This window comes from Sarcophilus harrisii, chromosome 3, assembly GCF_902635505.1.
Source record: "Sarcophilus harrisii chromosome 3, mSarHar1.11, whole genome shotgun sequence".
NCBI classification, from domain to species: domain Eukaryota; kingdom Metazoa; phylum Chordata; class Mammalia; order Dasyuromorphia; family Dasyuridae; genus Sarcophilus; species Sarcophilus harrisii.
In genome coordinates, this window is record NC_045428.1 from 302021045 (window position 1) to 302042403 (window position 21359).

General features: G+C 36.8%; 1 protein-coding gene across 1 annotated transcript in view; it reads right to left on the reverse strand.

Annotated features, from left to right (window-relative positions):
* The window catches only part of FSTL1 (follistatin like 1), a 97052-nt gene that overhangs the window by 26759 nt on the left and 48934 nt on the right, over positions 1 to 21359 (reverse strand). Inside the window, 1 exon segment of the mRNA XM_023499045.2 lies at positions 733 to 837. Within this exon segment, the coding sequence (XP_023354813.1) occupies positions 733 to 837 (105 nt within the window).

A 21359-nucleotide genomic window follows, 5' to 3' on the forward strand; every position in this document is an offset into this window, starting at 1 on the left:
GAAATGTTTAATCAGAAGGAAAGGCATAGAATGATAGATTTAAAGCTGGAATAGAACTTAAAGGTAATATACTCCAATTTTTTTTTTTATTTTACTGATGAAGAAACTGAGACCAAAGAGTTTAAATAACTTGACCTTTTGATTGGTAATAAGTTGCCAAGTAGGGAGCTGTACCCAGGCTTTCTCATTCCATATCCGGCACCATTACCACACGTCTCATGATGGTTCTGAGTCTGAACATTATTGGCATACTCCTAATTCAGGAGTTCTGGACAAAGGCCTACAAGACAGCTTTCCTATGGTAATTCATATCAGGAGTAGAGATTTATTTGCAAGTCTCTTACAAGGAAGTAAATATGATATTTCTCTAATTCTTATTCTGATTCCCCAAGTATGAGTCTTCAGAAAATGCATTTATAACTACAGTGAATCATTTAGGATTTGTTTTTACTCCAGAATGAAAAAATTCCTGAGGTCACTGAAACAGATGAAGGGCTATTCTCTTTCATTTTTAAATTAATGTGGATAGCAGTGTGGTACAGCGTTTATCCTTCTCTCTCTGTCTCTGTCTCTGTCTGTCTCTCTTCCATTTTCTCTCTCTATATACACATGTATGTATATACATAGATACACACACACACACACACATTACAGTATCCTGGTAAAAGCCAACCCTTAACAAAACAGCCACATGCCATTTCTGAAGCTACCCTTTTTTTCTGAATAACTTACCTCAATACAAAGACAGGTTGGTTCTCCTTTCTCAGTCACTGCACATTCCCGGCCTGCACCACAAAACACATTGGCACAAACTTTGGATTTGCTTTTTTGTTCTTCCTAAAATAGAAAAGAAACAGATACAAGGTGACCAAGAAAGATCCCATATGGGGGCAATTTGGGGTGAATTACAGATGATACAATATTCTCATTAAGTTTTTTCAGGTCTTGCTCTTTGAACTAGATTTAGCTGTTAATTTAAAATTCTGGATCACAGGTCTATAAGGACATAGTAACATTCTTAATCATCAGAGATCATCAGCTTTCACTATTATAGAATCTTAGTAGGTGAAATCTGAAAAGATCCTTAAGGAACACCTAATTGAAGTTCATCACTCTGTCAAGAAAGAAACTGAGTCCTAGAGAAAGTGACCTGTCTAGGATAGCAAGTGCCAGAACCAAAATTTAAATGTGAATGTTCTGATATCAAATCCAGTATTTCTTTCCTTCAGTAGTTACAAAGCACAGCACTCCCTACCCAATCACTACCTTGGGACAGTAGGTCAATACTAGAAACCATTTCCTGAAAAGTCAGCATCTGAAAGAGCTAGTGTTGATGGTTGACTAAATCGCACGATAAAGGTGGTAGGGGGAGGATGACAGGGGAGGGATGTTTCTTAAGGCAGTTCCGAACCACATTGAGCATTCTTTAAAATTCCAAGCTTGGAAATTAAATTCCTTTTATCAGATGTTTACTCAGTGCCTTTCATGAGCTGGGCACTGTGTAGTCATGGTTACTGTTATTACCCAATTTGGTAGCATCTGGTCAGCAGTCCCCAATTGTTGAATTCTACCTCCAGATACAAAATTAGTACATTATTAAATGTATCCCTCTCCAAACACATGGATAGCAGAAGTAATCAATCTGGTCATAAACTTGGTTTATGATATTAAAGCTGCTTTTCTTCATCTATAAAATTATGGGACTGGATTAAATGATGTCTAAGTCATTTTCAATCCTAATATTCTATTACTCTAGTTTGAAGACTTGGGAAAATCTCCTAAATTCCACTAAATTCCAGTAATATTTAGGCACCAACTATATATTAGAAGAGAAGCAGCATGGAGCTGTGAATAGAAGTCAGGTTTTGGAATCAGAGCTCTATTCAAATCCTCCCTCTAAAACAGGGGTCCTCAAACTTTTTAAGTAGGGGGCCAGTTCACTGTCCCTCAGGCTGTTGGAGGGCCAGACTATAGTTAAAAACAAAAACTTTGTTTTGTGGGCCTTTAAATAAAGAAACTTCATAGCCCTGGGTGAGGGGGATAATCGTCCTCAGCTGCCGCATCTGGCCCACAGGCTGTAGTTTGAGGACCCCTGCTCTAAAACATACTAGATATGTAACTATAGGTAAGGGTGTTCCCAAGCATTTGTCTTAGATCATAGTCACAGAGGAGTTGTTGGTATATAATGATGTGTGTAAGGGAATTTCTGTAACACAAATGAAATCACAGATGTGGATAAACAAAAGAAACACAAGAAGGTGCCAAGTGAGGCATTAGGGATACAAAGATAGATGATCCATCATAGAATGCAGCTGTTGTTTTTTTGTTGTTGTTTGTTTTGTTTCTGAGGTTAATTTTTCAGGGGAAGAAGGGGGATAGAGGGAGGCAATAGGATCAAGTGGCTTGTTCAGGGTCATACAGCTCATAAGTGGCAGGTGTCTGAGCCACATTTGAACTCAGGTTCTTTTGAATCCAGAGTTGATGCTCTATTCACTATACCACCTAGCTTGCAGACATTACTTTTAAGGAGTTTAGCACCTATGGATGTAGGGAAGTAAGAAAATAAATTTGGAACAAAGAAAAGTAAGATAAATTCCAAGTAGAAATCCAGGCAAAGTGTCATGAAAAATTTGGGGGTGAATTACAGACGGTAGATTTCTGATTGGATGAGGAGATCATCTAATCCAACCTGAATATGAATCTTTAAGTATAACTGAAAAATGATCACTTTGTTGTTTAATAGTTTTAGTTGCCAGACCCTATTTGAATTTTTCTTAACAAAGATCCTGGAATCATTTGCCATTTCTGTCTTCAGTTTTACAGATGAGGAAACTGAGGAAAACAGAATTAAGTGACTTGTCCAGGGTCACACAGCTGAGTGACTGAAGCTGGATCTGAACTCAGGAAATGAGTCTTCCTGACTCCAGGCATGGCACTCCATCCACTATGCCACCTAGTTGTCCCAATGGTCATTAAAGTTTTGCTAGAATGGTTCCAAGGAATATAGAAAACACACTTCTCAAACCACCTCATTTCATTTTTTGGATAGTTATGATTATTGGCCATTTTCTATTACATCAAGCTTTCAACTGGGGACAAGGTGGGGATGAAGTGGGGAACAGGAATCAGGGAAAGACTCAGGGAGGTAAAAATTAATTCCCTAATGAGATAAGTATGTAAAACGGTTTGCAACCCTCCTGGATTGTATAAATGGCAGTTATTATCATTAGCATTTTGAGATGGGTAGGTGAGAAAGTGGATAGAATTTGTAAAATGAGCTGGAGAAGGAAATGGCAAACTTTGTCAAGAAAGCCTTAGATGGGTCACAAAGAACTGGGACATTGTTGAAATGATTCAACAACAATAAGATGATTATTCTTACTAGGAAGCTAGGTGGTGCAGTGGATTGAGTGCTAGCACTTGCATCAGATAGACTTAAGATCCTTAAACACTTACTAGCCATATGATTCAAGGCCAATTACTTAACCTTTATCTGCCTCGGTCTCTATAATAATAATGTCTACCTTCTGTGGTTCTTATGAGGCTCAAATGAGAAAACGTTTGTCAAGCATTTTGCAAACCTTAAAGTAATATATAAATATTACTGATGATGATGAGTGCAACAAGGATAATGACTACATCCAGATTTTAATTCCAAGGAAGTCACTACTTTTTCCATAACAGAATGCTGATCCCTCCCTCTTTGAGTAAGGGTAATGAGATGGCGGTGCTGGAATAGCAAAGCTTCATTGTTTCAATAGATTGTTTTAATTTATAGTGTGCAACAACCTTGCATGGGGTGGGGGGTGAGAAATGGATAATGGAAAAATAGTGGCCGCAGCCACAGACGGGGCAACAGATTCAAACTTGCAGAAACTCAAATTAAACACAAATTCTTATGTACTTTATTTCCAATTCCCAAAATCTGCAACACTGAGATACAAGATTCAGTTACTTTATATCAAGGGAGAACTAACAGATAACATGTATCCTTCTATCCTTCTCCCTGCCCCACCCCACCCCCATCCTCATTCCCATCCCCATCCCCACCCAATGCGGGCAATTGGAAGCTGACAGGCTGCCATCAATGCAGCTTGATCTGCTGCCATCTGCTGCCCGTTTTCTGAATTCTCTGCTTCAACTCTTGGAAAAGCTCATTTCTTTGTCCTTGACATCTAAGATTCCCATTGGTTTAGCAACAACCTCCAAGCTTGCATTCATTGGATCATTGATTTTTTTTTTTTTTTTTTTTTTTTGCTGAACCAATGACTGCCTAGGCCTTTTAGCTCTTGCTAAAGGAAAGGACCCAATAAGGTTAATGGGGAGGAGAAGAAAGGAGGATGGAGGCTAGCAACTTCTGCTTCCCGAACAAGGGGGGAGAAATGGGGAAAAATAAGAATAAACAGCCTTCCCAGCAGGGTCACTCTTCCCTGGGAACAGGACCAAGAATATAAGGCTTAAGTAATGTTGCGGGGAAGGGGTGGGGGAGTATTTCGCATCCCAGAGTTAAAAATCGATGAAAAGAAAATGTCTACGTGCTCTTTCTCCCCTTCTCTCATCTTTTTCTCTCTCTCTGTCTCCCTCATTATCTCTCTTTCATCTTTCTTTTTCTCTTCTTATCCCCTCTCCCTCTCCCCCCCCCCCCCCCCCCCCCCCCCCCCCCCGTCGTCTGTCTATATCTTTGTCTCTCTCTCTCACATATGTTCATCAAATACCAAGGTCAGACATAGCAACATCTCTAAACATTCACTGGCAAATCTGTACATTGTTAAGCGATTTGTCTGCAGATGCAACGTACATATAACTCCCAAATATACAGAGGAAGTCATTGTTTATATTTTAAAGCATGCTGCAATTACAGAATGTTCTCTGTATCCTTGGTTCTTAGCCATAGGTGAAACAGGAATTATTACCTCACAGAATCATAGAGTCTCAGATCATTCTGAGAGGCACTGTGGAATCAGTTAAAGCCAAGGAATATAGAGCTCAGACTCTGTCTTGGATACTTAGTGACCTTGAGCCTTAGTTTCTTCATCTCTAAAATGGGGATAATTAATAGCACTTGGTTCAATGTTGTGTTGGGAAGAACAAGGAAAATAATGAATATCATTCATTTAGTGCCCACTATGGGCAGCTAAAGGACACACCAGGCAGAAGGCCCATCTCAAGTTCAAATCTGGCCTCAGACACTTACTAGCTGGGTGATCCTGGACAAATCACTTAACTCTGTTTACCTCAAGTTTCCTCATCTCAAAATGAGCTTTATAAAACTTGAGGCTTATATAAATGTCTAGAAAAAGGATCAAAGATTTAAAAAATCATTTAATCCCTCATTTCACAGATAAGGAAACTGAGACCCGAAGAGGTTACAAGACTTGCTCACAATCACATAAGTAATAGGTAGGGAAGCCTGCAAGAACTCTGGCTTTAAATCTATTGCTTTTTCCATTATACTATGCTTTCTCTCCTCCTCTTCTTTTATTTATCAGGATGATGGAGACCCAAAAAAGGGGAAAATGACTTGGTTCTGAGATAGTATTTTGTTGTTCAGTTGTTTTCAGCAGTATTTGATACTTCATGACTTTTCAGGGGGTTTCATGGTAAGGATAGTGGAGTGGTTTACTATTTCCATCGTTAGTTCATTTTACAGATGAGGACACTGAGGCAAATGGAATTAAGTGACTTGTTCAGGGTCACATGGCTAGTAAGTATCTAAGGGCAGATTTGGACTCAGATTTTCATGACAGTAGTCTTGACATTCTGTTGTGCCACCTAACTATCTCTTGAGCTAATACTTACTAGTATATTACAAAGCTTCTGATTCTTGAATTCAGTCCATACAGATGGGTAGTGTTTTCCCATATACACCTTAACAGCATAAATAGCTCTAACTAATTTAGGATGAATGGAGTTTTACTTCATATGCCAACAACTGAAGGAGGGCATAGTTTTTCTTCCTCAGCAGTCCCCCCCAACTGCTTCATATGTATTGAAGAGGAAGGTGTGTTCTAGGAAAGACTAAAGAAGTAATCTCAAATCAGGAGAGGATGGGCAAGGAAGTAAGGAAAGTTGTCCCCTGTTTTTGTAAAACTATTCCTAGGAGACATAGTAAGCTAGGATTTGGTGCTTTGGAGTCTTCCTCATTTTGTTCAGATACTGCACTATATGCCCTTTGCTCCCTCTTGTGCTAGACAATGCCTTACCCCATCCTTACAGTTTTTCCAAGAAAACCTAAATGGGGTCACAAGGAATTGGACACAACTAAAACTGAACAACAATGTATCAAAAACTATCTTAAGTGACAGAGACACAAATAATGGCAAAATGTAGTCCCTTCTCTCAAGGAATTAACAAAAGCCCCTGGTGGAAAGAATCGGCTCCACTGCCCAGAAAAGCATGTCCCCTATTGTTGGAATTCCTCCTTCCCCAATAAGAAGAAGCACATCTTGTGACCACAGAAGCACATCTTGTCTCCAAAACATCCTCTGTTTCTTAGAGTTCAGCCTTCTCTCTGCAACAGTTCTTAGTTTACAAAGAAGTTTCTTCTACCTGAAGCAACTCAGCCTACATCTGGGAGATTCTAAGATACTGAAATACCTCAGTTCTCTTTCTCCTTTTCCATCTCCACATTCCCTTCTCTGTCATAGTACATATTAAGAGAGGGCTCTGCAGGACTGTTTTTCATGAAGAGTGAAAAAATTCCTGGTTATATCATTATTTAAGAACCAAGGTTCCTTAACCTGGGGTCTGCAAACTTAAAAAAAATAAATTTAAGAAATACAAGTTGTAAATAATATTTAACTACTAAAATTGAAAGTAAATTAAGACATGGGAAAATCTATATAATACAAGTGAATAAATAAAATATAATATTTTGATGCATTTCAGTATAATTGGTTTTCTTTGTAATCCTATACATTTTATCTTGTGTGTTTAAAAGCAGTATCCTGAGAAGGGGCTCATAGGTTTCTCCAAATTGCCAAAAGGGTCTAGGAAGGGGTCTAAAAGGCTCAGAATACTTGGCTTAAAAATGCCCATGCCCACATGAATCCACTGATGTTGTGTTTCCATATAGCCCTGATATTCACCCAGTCTCACATACAAACAAAGAAAAACACACTCAGTGTTTTTCTAAGGAAGGTATAGACTTGAGACTCAGCTGTAGTGGTGGACAGCCAGATGTCTGGTAGTTAGTACAAGAATATTCTTGTACTATCATTCTGTGGATCACTCCCTACTGTACAGTCTTACAGACAACAATATATCTGTAGCACTTACTTCACAGGGTCGTTATGAGGATTAAATGAGATAATGTCTCTAAAGAGCTTTGCAATTCTCAGACATCAGTTATTACAATCTTTAATATACCCCAAGATAGTTCTTGGAGACTTTTAGAACCCTCTAGAACTGCAGTTTTAACTTTGAAAAATCGAAGCTTCTGGGTTTTAAATTAAAAAATATAGTTTTAAACTATTTTGAAGATTTGACTTTGGGAAGGATAACTTTGAAGGAGTGATAGCTACAACAAGATCTTATTTTTTCAAGTATCTATGCACTTATGCTGATAGATGCAACTACTCTGAACACAGACTGCTTCTTTGGTTATATCTAAATGATAGGCCAAAAGGAACTAGAAATTGAGTGGATGCCCATCAATTGGGGAATGGCTGAATGAGTTATGGTATATGAAGGTAATGGAATATAATTGTTCTATAAGAAATGATGAGCAGGCTGAATTCAGAAAAATCTGGAAAGACCTACATGAATTGATGCTAAGTGAAATGAGCAGAACCAGAGAACATTGTACACAGCAACAATAAGACTTTGTGATGATCAACTGTGATGGACTTGACTCTTTTCAACAATATGGTGATTCAAGGCAATTCCAACAGACTTGGGGTAGAAATGCCAATCACATCCAGAGAGAGCTGTGGACACTGTATACATATTAAAGTGTATTATTTTCACCTTTTTTGGTTTGTTTTCTTTCTCATGTTTTTTTCTTTTGGTATGATTTTTCTTGCATGACATAACAAATATGGAAATATGTTTAAAAGGATTACACAAATTTAACCTATATGAGATTGCTTGCTGTCTTGGGGAGGGGTATAGGGGAAGTAGGGAAGGGGAGGAGGAAAATTTATAATGCAAAATTTTACAAAAATGAATATTGAAAACTATCTTTACATGTATTATTATTAAATACATGTATTAAATATAAATATTATTAAAATATATTGGATTTCCCCTGGCTTTCCCCACCATGGGCTTTCAACTTTTTTTGGGTCCTGGACCTCTTTGGCAATTTGGTATAACCTATGGATCCCATTTCAGAAAAATGCCATTAAATACATAAAATGAGATATATAAGATTACAAAAGAAAACAATTATATTGAAACACATATATGCATTATATATGTACATATATACATATGTGAAAACAAGTTCACAGACCTCAGATTAAAAATTCTTGAAATATAAATACACAAACGCATATGGGTGCTCACATTTAAAATAGACAGATTATCAGGTACAAGGGTAAGAGTGCTGGGAGATTGTAGATGGAGAGGGTGAAAGGAGGAAGAATTTTAAACATCATATTGCTGAATATAAGAGATCATTTGGTTGTATCTTAGGTAGAAAAAGAAAAAATCTGAGCCTTAGCTTTCAAGTGAGTAAATGGGCAGGCAAGTGATATGTCTGACAGTAGGTGGCAATCTCTCTCTTTTTCTCAACACTCCCAGAAGCCTGCAATGCAGAAGTCTCTACCTTTCTTCATACAGAGATCAGATTAACTTGCACTTTTACTAAGCTGAGGTTTAAGAAGTGGGGAACATCAATAGGCATTACACAATACAGACTTGGCAGTAGATATCAAATTTGGATGTTTGCTAATTTGGAAAAAGAACATCTCAATTTCACTAACAAGACCCAATATCTCTATTTCTCTTTCTTTTTCCCTGGCATCCTCTGAAACACAAATCCACAATGATAATGATATATAGAATGAAGGATGTATGCTAGAGCTCTCCAAGGTCTCCTTCAGGTCTCACTTCAGTGATCCTAAACAGCATGCTCCAGAGGAGGTCCTTTGGTTATCTGAATCCCTTCCAATTCCTTTCTTGCATTTTCTAAGAAGGGAAAAGCCTAGGATCACTCAGGTTGCCTTTAAGGGAAAGAAGTACCTTACTGTTCTTTTTGTCTCCCAGGATCTACTGTTCTTTCTCTGATGATTACAAACATGCTCAAGTCTCCCCAATATTGAAAAAATCCTCAGTGGACCTTATCATCACTCAAGTGATAGGCTATTTTATTTTCAAGGGAGCTAGGAAGTACAGTGGATGGAGTACTCCACCTCAAATCTGGCCTCAGATAGTTCGTTACTAGCCAGATAACCTGGGCAAATTACTTAACCTATTTACTTCAGTTTACTCAAATGTAATATGGCTATAATGACAGCTCCTAACTCTCTGGTTTGTTGTTTGTCATGAGATAATATTTGTAAAATACTTAGCATATGCTTGGCACATAGTAGGTATATATAAATGTTAGCTTTATTACCTCTTTTTTTTGTATCCAATCTTTTAGGAAAATCTGTCAGCATGTGTTATCTCCATGTGTGCTTCCATATCTCAGAATGAAATAAAAAGGTATGGATACTGCCTAGTACTATTCTTAATTCACTTAGTAGTCACTTAATAAATCCATGATGATAGATGGGTTGCAATACATACCAATAGAGGAAGTATATACATCAGTGGCAGATTCACTGAATTGTTGAAGTATCCCTCAATATAACATAAAAGGTACCCAATAAATACTTATCCACAATAATAATTTCAAATTTATTCTGGTGAAGTCCAAGATATATTAGAAGACAAAGGGCTAATTTTTCAACCGCAGTAGAAAATGTAGGATCTTAAAGTAGCATTTTAAAGTCAAGCAAGTTGGAGCAGTTAATTTATTCAGAGGATAGAGCACTAGTGCTCAAGTCAGGAGGACCTGAGTTCAAATATGACTTCAGGTACTTAATACTAAGCAAGTCACTTAACCCCAATTGCTTTCCAAAAAAAAATAAATAAAATTAAGCAATCTCCAAATCTGAAGAAATTGTTCCTGAAAAGACAGTGAAATCCTGACTATGAGATAGAAAAACTTATATGTCCTCTTAAAGACATCTCTTCTCTTTGAGACAGTAGAATCCATACTCAGTACCTACTTTTGGGAGTACTGGTGACAGGATATCTTTTCTTCGTAGCCCCCAAGAGCTATACTTCAATATGGCTGAGGGTTTTAGTTTCCACACTTGTAAAATGGAAAGACAAACTTGATAATTCTACTATCAATATTTTTAAAATTATATTCTTCTATATAAATTGACCCATCAAAACATTATATAAACCAGGGATCCTTAAGTCTTTTTTTTTTTTTTTTTTTTGGTATATAGACCCTTTTGACAGTCTGTTAAAGCTTATGGTCCCCTTCTTGGAATTAAGTCTGTAAAAGCACAAACTAAAATCCGTAACTTTATAAAGGAAACCAATTATACTAAAATACATATATATATATATATATATATATATATATTTTTTTTTTTTTTTTTTAAAGTTTACTTACATCAGGTTAAGAACCCTTGATGGGCCTTTACTATAACAAAGAAAAAAGGGAAAGGGATAAGTTATTTAGGCATTTTCTTTACATAATCCAAGATCTAAAGATCGGTTACACTATTTAGGAAGTCTAAGTTTCAATGAAATGACATACTTGCAAAGCATTTAGCACTGTGCATGGCTTATAATAGATATCTAATAAATATTTGTTATTTTTTCTTTTTCACTTTCTCCAGAGATACCACTAAACCCTACCCCTTCAATCAAACCTTCATTTGTAGGAACATGTAGGAAGGGTCAATTTAGAGAATGGCATTGTCTTGTGCAAATATAAAGAGTTAATGAGTTAAAGGATTCTATTGATGAGCTAAGGGTTATGGGAGGGGTATAGTTGCTTACTTCTATAGTAATACTTAATAGTTTTCTGGCAAGTTTGGTGACATTTAACCTAACAACTATTTCTTCAGCTCATTACCATTATGTATTTGTTCCTCAAAGCAAACCTATGAAAAATCAACAAGCTTTTATCAAGTGTTTACTCTGTGATCCAAACACGAAAAAGAAGTTTACTCCTTGACCTTGAGAAGCTTACATTCTCTGGGGGTTGGAGGTGTAGGTAAAGAATAACATGGAGAGGAAAAAAATTTAGAAAGAGACATGGGAAGAAAGGGGATAAAAATGAGATATTTTCTAAATTTTAGAAGTCTCCAATCCCAATATAGAAAATACCAAAGAAAATACATTAGACATGGTGTTTAGATGTAATTGTGAGAGAGTAATAATTGTTAAAACAGGATCATTTTGAGCCTTTTGTGGACTAGCCAACATCCAAATTCACCTGTACCGCTTTCTTTAGCTTACTCTTCACAGAGGCTATTCAAGAACTTCTTTTTTTTTTTTTTTTCTCATTTTCCACACCAATTTCTCTTCCATATGTTTAATTGAGAAATTAAAGACCATTCATAGTGAGTTTTTTCTTCTTTTTTTTCTAAATCCAAAAAACTCCTGGCATCATTTCTTATTCTCTCTTCTCTTGGCCCAATTTCTGATGGAGATATGGTGGCTCTTCTCACAAGGCCAACCTCTCTCCACATGCCTTTGACTCAGTCCCCTTCTATCTTTTCTAATGAACTGTTCCTACAATCCTCCCCTTTCTTCCCTTTCTAATCTTTGCTTTCTCCTTGTCTTATCATTTTTTTCTTTCTGACTACAAACATGCTCAACATTTCCCCATACTGAAAAATATCCTCCATTGATCTGACTTTTATTTAAGATATAGGTGGTCCTGCATCTTTCCTTTTCACCATCAAACTCCACTTTCTAACTTTAAAAAGCCCACACAATCAGGGTTCAGCCTCCTTCCCAAATCTATAACATAGTTTTGTCATTCCTGAATTCTAAAACCCCAGCACAACTGGGCTTTCTTGTTCTTCTTCATATACAGCCCTCTACTACACTTTCTATCATGTCTTTTGCTTGAGAGTTTGCCTGGAACTATACTCCTATGTCACCTCTACTTTTAGAATCCCTTCTTTCTTTCATGACTCTGCCCAAGTCACAAATTTCAGAAATACATATTTATTATGAGTCAACTGTAACTGAAAAGTGAGTCAAATTTATAAGAATATGAGTCATTCCCCAATTGATAAATGGTCAAAGGATATACTCAGGCAGTTTTCAGACAAAGAACATGTGAAAAAATGCTCTAAGCCACTACTGATTTGAAAACTGCAAATCAAAAGAACTCTGAGGTACTATCTCACATATATCAGATTGGCTAATATGACAAAAATGGAAAATGATAAATATTGAAGGTAATGTGGGGAAACTAGAATACTAATGCACTATTGATGGAATTGTGAATTGATCCATTCTGGAGAACAATTTGGAACTATGCCCAAAGGACTATAAAACTGTGCATACCCATTGATCTAGCAATACCACTGCTAGACCCGTATCCCAAAGAAATTACAAAAAAAGGTCAGATGATGTCCATCAGTTGGAGAATGGCTGAATAAATTATGGTATATGAATATTATGGAATATTACTGTTCTGTAAGAAATGACCAACAGGATAATTTCAGAAAGACCTGGAGAGACTTACACGAACTGATGCTGAGTGAAATGAGCAGGACCAGGAGATCATTATATACTTCAACAACAATACTATATGATGACCAGTTCTGATGGACCAGGCCATCCTCAGCAACGAGATCAACCAAATCATTTCCAATGGAGCAGTAATGAACTGAACCAGCTATGCCCAGAAAAAGAACTCTGGGAGATGACTAAAAACCATTACATTGAATTCCCAATCCCTATATTTATGCACACCTGCATTTTTGATTTCCTTCACAAGCTAATTGTACAATATTTCAGAGTCTGATTCTTTTTGTACAGCAAAATAACGTTTTGGTCATGTATACTTATTGTGTATCTAATTTATATTTTAATATATTTAACATCTACTGGTCATCCTGCCATCTAGGGGAGGGGGTGGGGGGGTAAGAGGTGAAAAATTGGAACAAGAGGTTTGGCAATTGTTAATGCTGTAAAGTTACCCATGCATATATCCTGTAAATAAAAGGCTATTAAAAATAAATAAATTAATTAATTAATTTAAAAAAATAAAAAAAAATAATTAAAAAAAAAGGTCAGGTGGGGAGCAGAACCTATTTGTACTAAAATATTTATAGTAATTCTTTTTGTGGTATCACATTTTGCATTGCAAAATGACTAATATGGAAAAGTTTGACATGATTGTACGTGTATCACCTATAATTAGATTGCTTACTATCCCAGGAAGAAGGGAGGGAAGAGAGAGAAGGATAGAATGAGGAACTCAAAACTAAAACAAAACCTCCCCAAAATATTAAGAAGTAGTTTTATATGTAACTGGGAAAGGAGAAATTAAATATTATCAAAAAAGTATATATATAATCAGTTGGTATATTAGTTATAAATAAACCATTAATTAATTAAATATAGGAATCTATAAGGGCAGCTAGGTGGTGTATTAGATAGTTCCCTGGAGTCCAGAAAACATAAATTCAAATCCAGATTCAGCCACTTCCCAGCTGCATAACCCTGGGCAACCCAATTAATTCTATTTGCCTCTATTTCTTCATCTGTAAAATGAGTTGGAGAAGGAAATGGGAAACAATCCCAGGATTTTTGCCAAGAAAACCCCAAATCAAATGATGAAGGGTTTTACAGGGCTCACCACTACCACCAGCAGCGGCAGCATCCCGGCATCTACTAACTTTGAGAACCCTAGACAAATTTTTTTTTTTTTTTTTAACAATAATAAGATTTTGGGTTCCATGATGCCCAAGTACCTTCTCCATGAAATGTTTTATTGTAGTACCATCTGCTAGTACCATCATCTTCTTCCAAAATTTATCTTTAATAGGACCATCAATTTAAATGTAAAAGGGATTTTAGAGGTCAAAGAGTTCATTTTAGAAATAAGTTACACATCATTGCCTAGGGTCACATAACAAGTAAGCATCAGAGGCAGGATTTGAACTTAGGTTTAATTAATCTTTGTCACCTATCTATCTAGTACAAGCTACCTATCCTTGAAGGCAGAGGTGGTTGGTTCCCTTTTAGTCTCTGTATTATCAGTACTTAGTACAATGCTTACCAAGGATAATTAATGAATGCTTGTTGGTTGATTGCTTGTTTGATAATAACATCGTTTCTATGGAAACATGCTTGCCTCTAGTTAAAAACAGACTTCTTAAATATGTTGTTTGTATACCAGAGTTTGCTTAGATATAGTAAAGCCTCAACAATGTGAGCAAATTGGCACATATAAATTAATGAAAATCTAAATTACAGAACATTGTAAAACTAATGTCATTTTCTTAGTGTAATCTCTCAAGGTTATTTCTAGCTCTAATGTGCTTTTCTTTTAAATGTGATAGCTTAAACTAGGCTAATAAAGTTTTATCGCCTTAGGGGACATGCTTAAATTAATAAATAAAACATAACTAGTATACCAAGTGTTTATGTAACTGTATACTTATAAAGAGTATTAAGATGATTGAAAAGTTTTTTTTTTCTTTTAGTTATAATGCCAAGTCCTAAAAAATCCACTTTATACCATTTAATTCAACAATCTGTACTAGCCCCAATGTAGGCTTCACTTGCCCTCCAAATCTGGCTTGTATGAAACATGAGGGTGATATAATCATACTCTTAGTTTATGAACAACAAAAAAAGTCAGAGATAATGAAATCAGTAATGGCAAAAATGAATTAAGCATCTATAGTGAACTAGAAAAATATTTAAAAAATAATATTCATTTAACTGTAAAAATATAATATACATACATATGTATGTGTATGTGGGATACCTCTAAAATCAGTGAAGTTTTAAGTTTTTAAGATATGCATACATGCATATCTACAAAGGGTTTCCCAAAAGTGTGAGTGTGTGTATACATGCATACATGCATGTACATGGATTTTATAGATTTTATATTTTTATATCCTTAGCTATATACACAAATATGCTTACACATATATGTATATATATATATACACACACAAACACATATATGCATACACATACATACATCATATATAACTTTTAGGATACCCAGTATGGGTGTATTTATATGCATATATATATTTATTTATTTATTTGTAAATACATACACACATATTTTTTTAGACGAGTCTCTTAGCCTGTGAATTAAAGAAAAGGTGTCAATCTGCTTTGATAGAGGAACTTTCCTCTTCTCTGAGTTCTCCATATCAATGAAGACACAAGTCCAGTTTTTATATATCTTTTGTTGTTGCTATTCAATCATTTCAGTCTTCTCCAGCTATTCTTGACCCTATTTTGGGGTTTTCTTAGCAATGATTCCTTTTCTAGCTTGTTTGACATTCAAGGAAACTGAGGCAAAGAGGGTTAAAATACTTGTCCATAGTAACACAGATAGTAAGTATCTGAAGCCAGATTTGAACTCAGGAAAAAGAGTCTTTTGGATTTCCAGTCCTGTGTTTGATCTAGACTCACCTTGCTGCCTATATATATATATATATATATATATTATATATACTACATTTAAATAAGTCTTATTTTCAGAAGGTGGCATATATTTGGGCTGATATGGTATTAAGAGAGCTCTATTAGGAGGTGCCATTATATCATAGACATACCAAAAGAATATGAGCCAAATAGAATTTGTAGCTGGAGGGGATTTTAGAGATCATCTAGCTCACATCATCCTTGTTATTAAAAAGCTTATAATCTAGTTGAAGAATGTAAAGCCATACACCTAGGAAATAGATACCTTGAGGCCGCCCATGACTAAATGCCCAAGTAAATGGTACAAACAATAAATGCTGCAGCTGTACAAGGAAGATAGAGCTCACTACTGACTGGAGTGGTCGGGAAAATATTGAAGAACGAAGGAGGAAGGCAGAATGGTACCACAGAATGTGTTCTACTCTGGAGTCTGGGGACCTGGCTTCATCTGGGTTCCTATCCTGTCCCTGACACTTATTCTTTGGATGATCTTGGGTAAGATCCCTGACCCTCAGTTTCTTCATCTATATTATGAGTGGGGGAGGACCAAATGACTTATTTTTCTCCCAGTTTTAGATCCATGAATTAAAGTAGCTCTTAAGAGGCATGGAGGATTTGGAAAGGCAGGGAGAAAGGGAGAGGGCATTCTATTTCATTCTCAGTCCATGATAATATGCCTTCTGAATTAAGAGGGAAAGGCTTGTTAAGTGGGAGATATGCTTCAACTTATTTCCCTTTCCAAATAAAAAAGAAATACACAATTAGTAGAGCTCAGGGTTCAGAATGACCTTACCACATGAGTTTTCATGTAGGTATAATGGAATATGTATGGGGTAATAAACCTAAGGGATAGCTAGGTGGCACAGTAGATAGGAAATTGGACCTAGACTCAGGAAGCCCTGAGTTCAAATGTGATTTCAGGTACTTATTAGCTGTATGGCCCTGAACAAGTCACTTAACCCTGTGTACCTTAGTTTCCTCATCTCCTACCTGGAGAAGTTAAAGGCAAAACACTCTAGTATCTCTACCAAGAAAATCCCCAAAGGGGTCGATCACAAAGAGTCAGATATGATGAAAATGACTAAACAACAATAAACCTAAAGACTTTCAAGTCTTAAATATACAGAATCTGTAAGTTTATATGTATTTGAAATGATAGGTTAAGGAACCATTGGGATTCTACCAAATGAGACAGTGGCCTTCTAGGAATTCCAACTGAAATATTTGAAGCATCTGTGATAGTATTCTCTATCCTATGGTGCTGGTAAATTACTCAGTTGAAAAAAAAATCATCACTTAATTTTCTGATGAACTTCTTTTGATGTCAACCCCAAGAGTGACATCACTCATTTTTTTCTTCTCTCTTTCTCCTTCTCCTCCTTCTCCTTTTCCTTCTTCTCCCTCTCCTCCTTCTCCTTTTCCTTCTCCCTCTCTTCCTTCTCCTTCTTCTCCCCTTCCTCCTCTTTCTTCATCTTTTCCTTCTCCTTGTCTTCCTCCTCTTCTTCCTCCTTTTTTGTTCTTATCCTCCTTTTTCTTCTTTACTTTTGTTCTCTCCTTCCCCCTCCTCCTATTCCTGCTCCTTCTTTTCTTCTTTCTTCTCCTACTCCTCCTTCTTCACAGAGATTTTTTTTCCTTGCAAGAATACCAGAATGGAGATAATTGCAAATGACCAGGATAGGTACGGTTAAGTTTGATATATTTTAGCCCACCCAAATCTATAGTCTGGATATAAGAATGAGATGTTACAAAGATTATGAACCTATGTCTTTGGCAGTGAAGAATGAACAGGAAGACCATGAGCTCTGGCTGGGGAGGAAGTTACACAGCAAAGCCATAAAACTATCAGCTTAAAATATCATCGACCTCCCCAAAGTAGATTGGTTAGACCTTATCCCTGATCCTTTTCTTCCTTCCCAACTTTCCATTTCAACAGCCCTTTTTATGCCGGTATGAGATTTTGGCTCAATTTGCAAAAGCAATTCTGCAACAGAATTCTAAGAGGAGAATGGTTTTCTTTTCCTTGCCAAAATTAGTAATGGAAACTTCATGGAGCGACCAGACCAGCTCGGGCCCCCCCCCCCCCCCCCCCCCCCCACCCCCCCACCCCTCACCAGACAGAACGCTATGCAGCCTGAGAACAAAGGAATCCAAAGGACTGTGAAAGCCGGAGAGACTTCTCTGGAGGGTGGGGCTGCACTGCAGTGAATAGCATGTTCTATGAGCCTGGGAGGCCAGGCCACACCCAGAGAGGGGCTGCTGGCAGCCTGGAGGAGAGGGGACCGGCTAAATAACAGGACTCTGGATGATGGAAGGGATGGGAAAACAATCAACCTGAACAACTTTGGAGACTAGGAATGATGTTGTCTCAAATGCATTGAGAGTATTCATTTTTAATCTTGTTCAACTGTATGTCTCTTTAATTCAGGTTCTCTGGTGGAAGTTGCGTTGGTGTGCTGTATGCCCTCTCAGAAAGCAGGTGGGGAACGACAAGTAATGAGTTGTTGCAATCAGCCTGATGCCAGTGGCAGGTAATTTGTATGGCTGCTGCAGAGATGGAGTCTTCCCCATTATGCATGTTTATAGCCCACACTGCATTTCAAGGTTAATGCTATCACCATCATCTTGTTTTTCTTCCCAAATAAAAAAAAAAGGTCATTTCCCATAGCATCAGACTTCCAGCATCCCTCCTTCTACCCAACAACAAGAATAGCTTACACTTTAAACGCACTTTATGATTACAAAGCAAAATAGGGCAGCTAAGGGGATCGACTATCTAGCTTAGAACTGGGAACACTGGGATTTGAATATGGCCTCAGATACTTCCTGATTGTGTGACCCTGAGCAAATCATTTAACTTCAGTTTCTTCATTAATAAAATGGGGATAGTAATAGTCCCCACCTCCTGGGTCATTGTGAGGATTAAATGAGAAAACAATCATAAAAGGTTTAGCACAGTGCCTAGCACATAGTAAGCACTACATATAAATGTTAATTATTATTATTAATAGTCATATACCACTATTATCATCATTACAAAGCAAAAAGGGACAACTAGGTAACATAGGGTGCTAGGTCTGGAGTCAGGAATATCTGAATTCTAAATCAGTCTTAGACATTAGCTGGGTGACCTTGGGCAAGTGACTTAACTCTGTCTCAGTTTCCTTATGAGCTGGAGAAGGAAATAACAAACCACTCTGGTATCTTTGCTAAGAAAACTGCAAAAGATCATGAAGAGTTGGATACAACTGACAACAATTAAACAACAGCAACATACATCACCAGTAAATATTGATGTTAAAAAATATTGATATTTAAAAACTCCATTTGTTTAAGGGAGAAACGTGGGGATCATTAACAATGTTGCACAATTTCTCTAAAGCAACACAATCCGGTTCACTCCCCTTTTTATTCAATTCTGTGCCCATTTCATTGTCCATCTGCAATAGCCATCCAATAAAGTTTTATGGAGCATTGGGCTCTGAGTATTGGGGATGTGGGATATGTTTCTATGGGCTCAGATGAATATGCCTGAGCCAGGATCTGGCTCAGAAATCCTAGTAGCAGGAGATCCCAGATTTAGCTGGTGAGCCTGGTTCTTTGGGAGCACAAAGATGTATGTAGAACAGGGTGACTTCAGAATGAAGCCTTGCCTGTGTATTTAGACTAAGTAATAGTCCTAAATCTAAAGCAAATTCTACAAAAATAAACAGAACTTTGATAACAAAATCTGGAGAGATATTGTCTCTGAGTTGATACAGCAGTTAGGTCCCAGGAACAGAAAACAAAAGAAAACAGAAAGTGTGAGAACAAGCTGACATAGTAGGATTTGGAAATGAGAGAGTCGGTATGTGAGTCTGTTGTGACGGCTGAGAAGAGGAAGCTAGGAGCCAGGAAGTGAGCTAGATAAGTCCCATTTAAGTCACAGAAACAAGACCAGGGAAGTTCAGTGTCATGGAACCCAGTGGAGGGAATTTCAACAAGTGGATGATCAACAGAACCAAATGCTATGGATAAGATGAAAAAGATCAAAGTTGAGAAAAGATTATTTAATTTGACAAGAGGAGGGTCAATGCTAGCCATTTCACTCTGGTGGTTGCAATGGAAACTGAATTGCAGATGATTAAGAAGGGAGCAGGTAGGTAGAGAAAGGAAGGCAAAGGAGTATAGAGATACTGGGAAGGAAGAGGAGGGAGATTATTCAGTAGCTAGAAGGACAAAGATCAGGCATATATTTTTAAGGGCAGGGAGACTTTAAAGAGCTATCCCTTTAAAAGGAATAGGAGGGAAAGAGGGAATAAGGAAAGAGGGATGAAAGATGCTAGAGAAGAAAGGAATATTATGGAATTGAGAACCCACAAGACAAGGTGAAAAAAGAAGGGGTCCAAAGCAGACACACTAAGGATTGCATTAGGGAGGAGTGAAAATTCTTCCACTGCAACTGGAAGGAAGACAAAATGGAAAATTTAGGGATTTGTTGAGAAGACAAAGGTATATGAGTGAGTTCATGACATTTTATTCTTCTTTGTAAAATGCGCATGAGGTTAGTAGGTGGAGAAAGATGAAGAAGAGATGGAAGATGAAGAATATGGTAAAATTGGAACTAATGATTGGGGAGGGAATCCTAGGAAGTCATTGAGAAATGAATTAAAGGAGAGATAAGCAATACCCAAGCTTGAAGGTATTGGGTAAAAACCTAGAGGAAAAAGTTCTAGATTTGAGTTTTTATTTGAGCTGAAACCCATAATTGTCAAGGAAAAGTGCTCAAATTGGGTCAGAGTACCTAAGTTTTAATCCAATTTTGCACCTCTATGACTCTTGACAAGTCATTTAACCTATCTTGGCCTTAATTTCCTTATCTGTAAAAAGAAGGGAATATAGTTTAAAAAAAACCTATCTAAATTAACCTATGCATTCAATACCACATCAATCAAATTTTCTTATAAAGCTAGAAAATGTAACAAAATTTATCTGGAGGAACAAGAGGTAAAAAATATCAAGGGAATGAAGGAAACTAAACATTAAGGAAGTTGGCCCAGTGGCATCAGATTTCAAATTCCCTTGTTAATTAATGGTTAAATGGACTAGTTCAAGGGTCTGAATATGGAATTGAGTTCTGAATGGCTCAGCAAATATATATGGAGGAAAAAAAAACCCAATATACCTTTCAAAGTCTTTATGAAAACTCAGTTTGAACCTCCCTAACAACTGATAGGCCCAAAGGAGCCTGTTTTCTGAGTCATAATTACTTGGGTTTTAAAATATGACAACAAAAATTACTACGGTATCAAAGTTGACAATGGGGAGATGATACCTACAGGTGCCATTTTTAATTTTATTAAAGTAGTATAGGATCACAGAAAGGATTTGGAATCAAAAGACTCCATATACTATAGTATATTATAAATACTCAGATGAATTATAAAGGACCTCTGAAGGAAGATGCTATTTACTTCCAGAGAAAATTGATAAATAGAAGTAAGCAGAGTATGGTTTTGCATATATTTATAAATCTGTGTCACATAGTAGCCTTCTCTAGTGTGGGGTGAGGAGAGAGGGAGAGAAGAAGGCAATTTGGAATTTAAAATGTAATTAAAAATATAATAAGAGAAAAAGAGGGAAAGGAAGAGAGAGAATAAGAAGAAAGTGGCCAAAGGAAAGAGAAAGAGAAAAGAGCAGACAGATAGAACATTTATTGTACACTGACATGG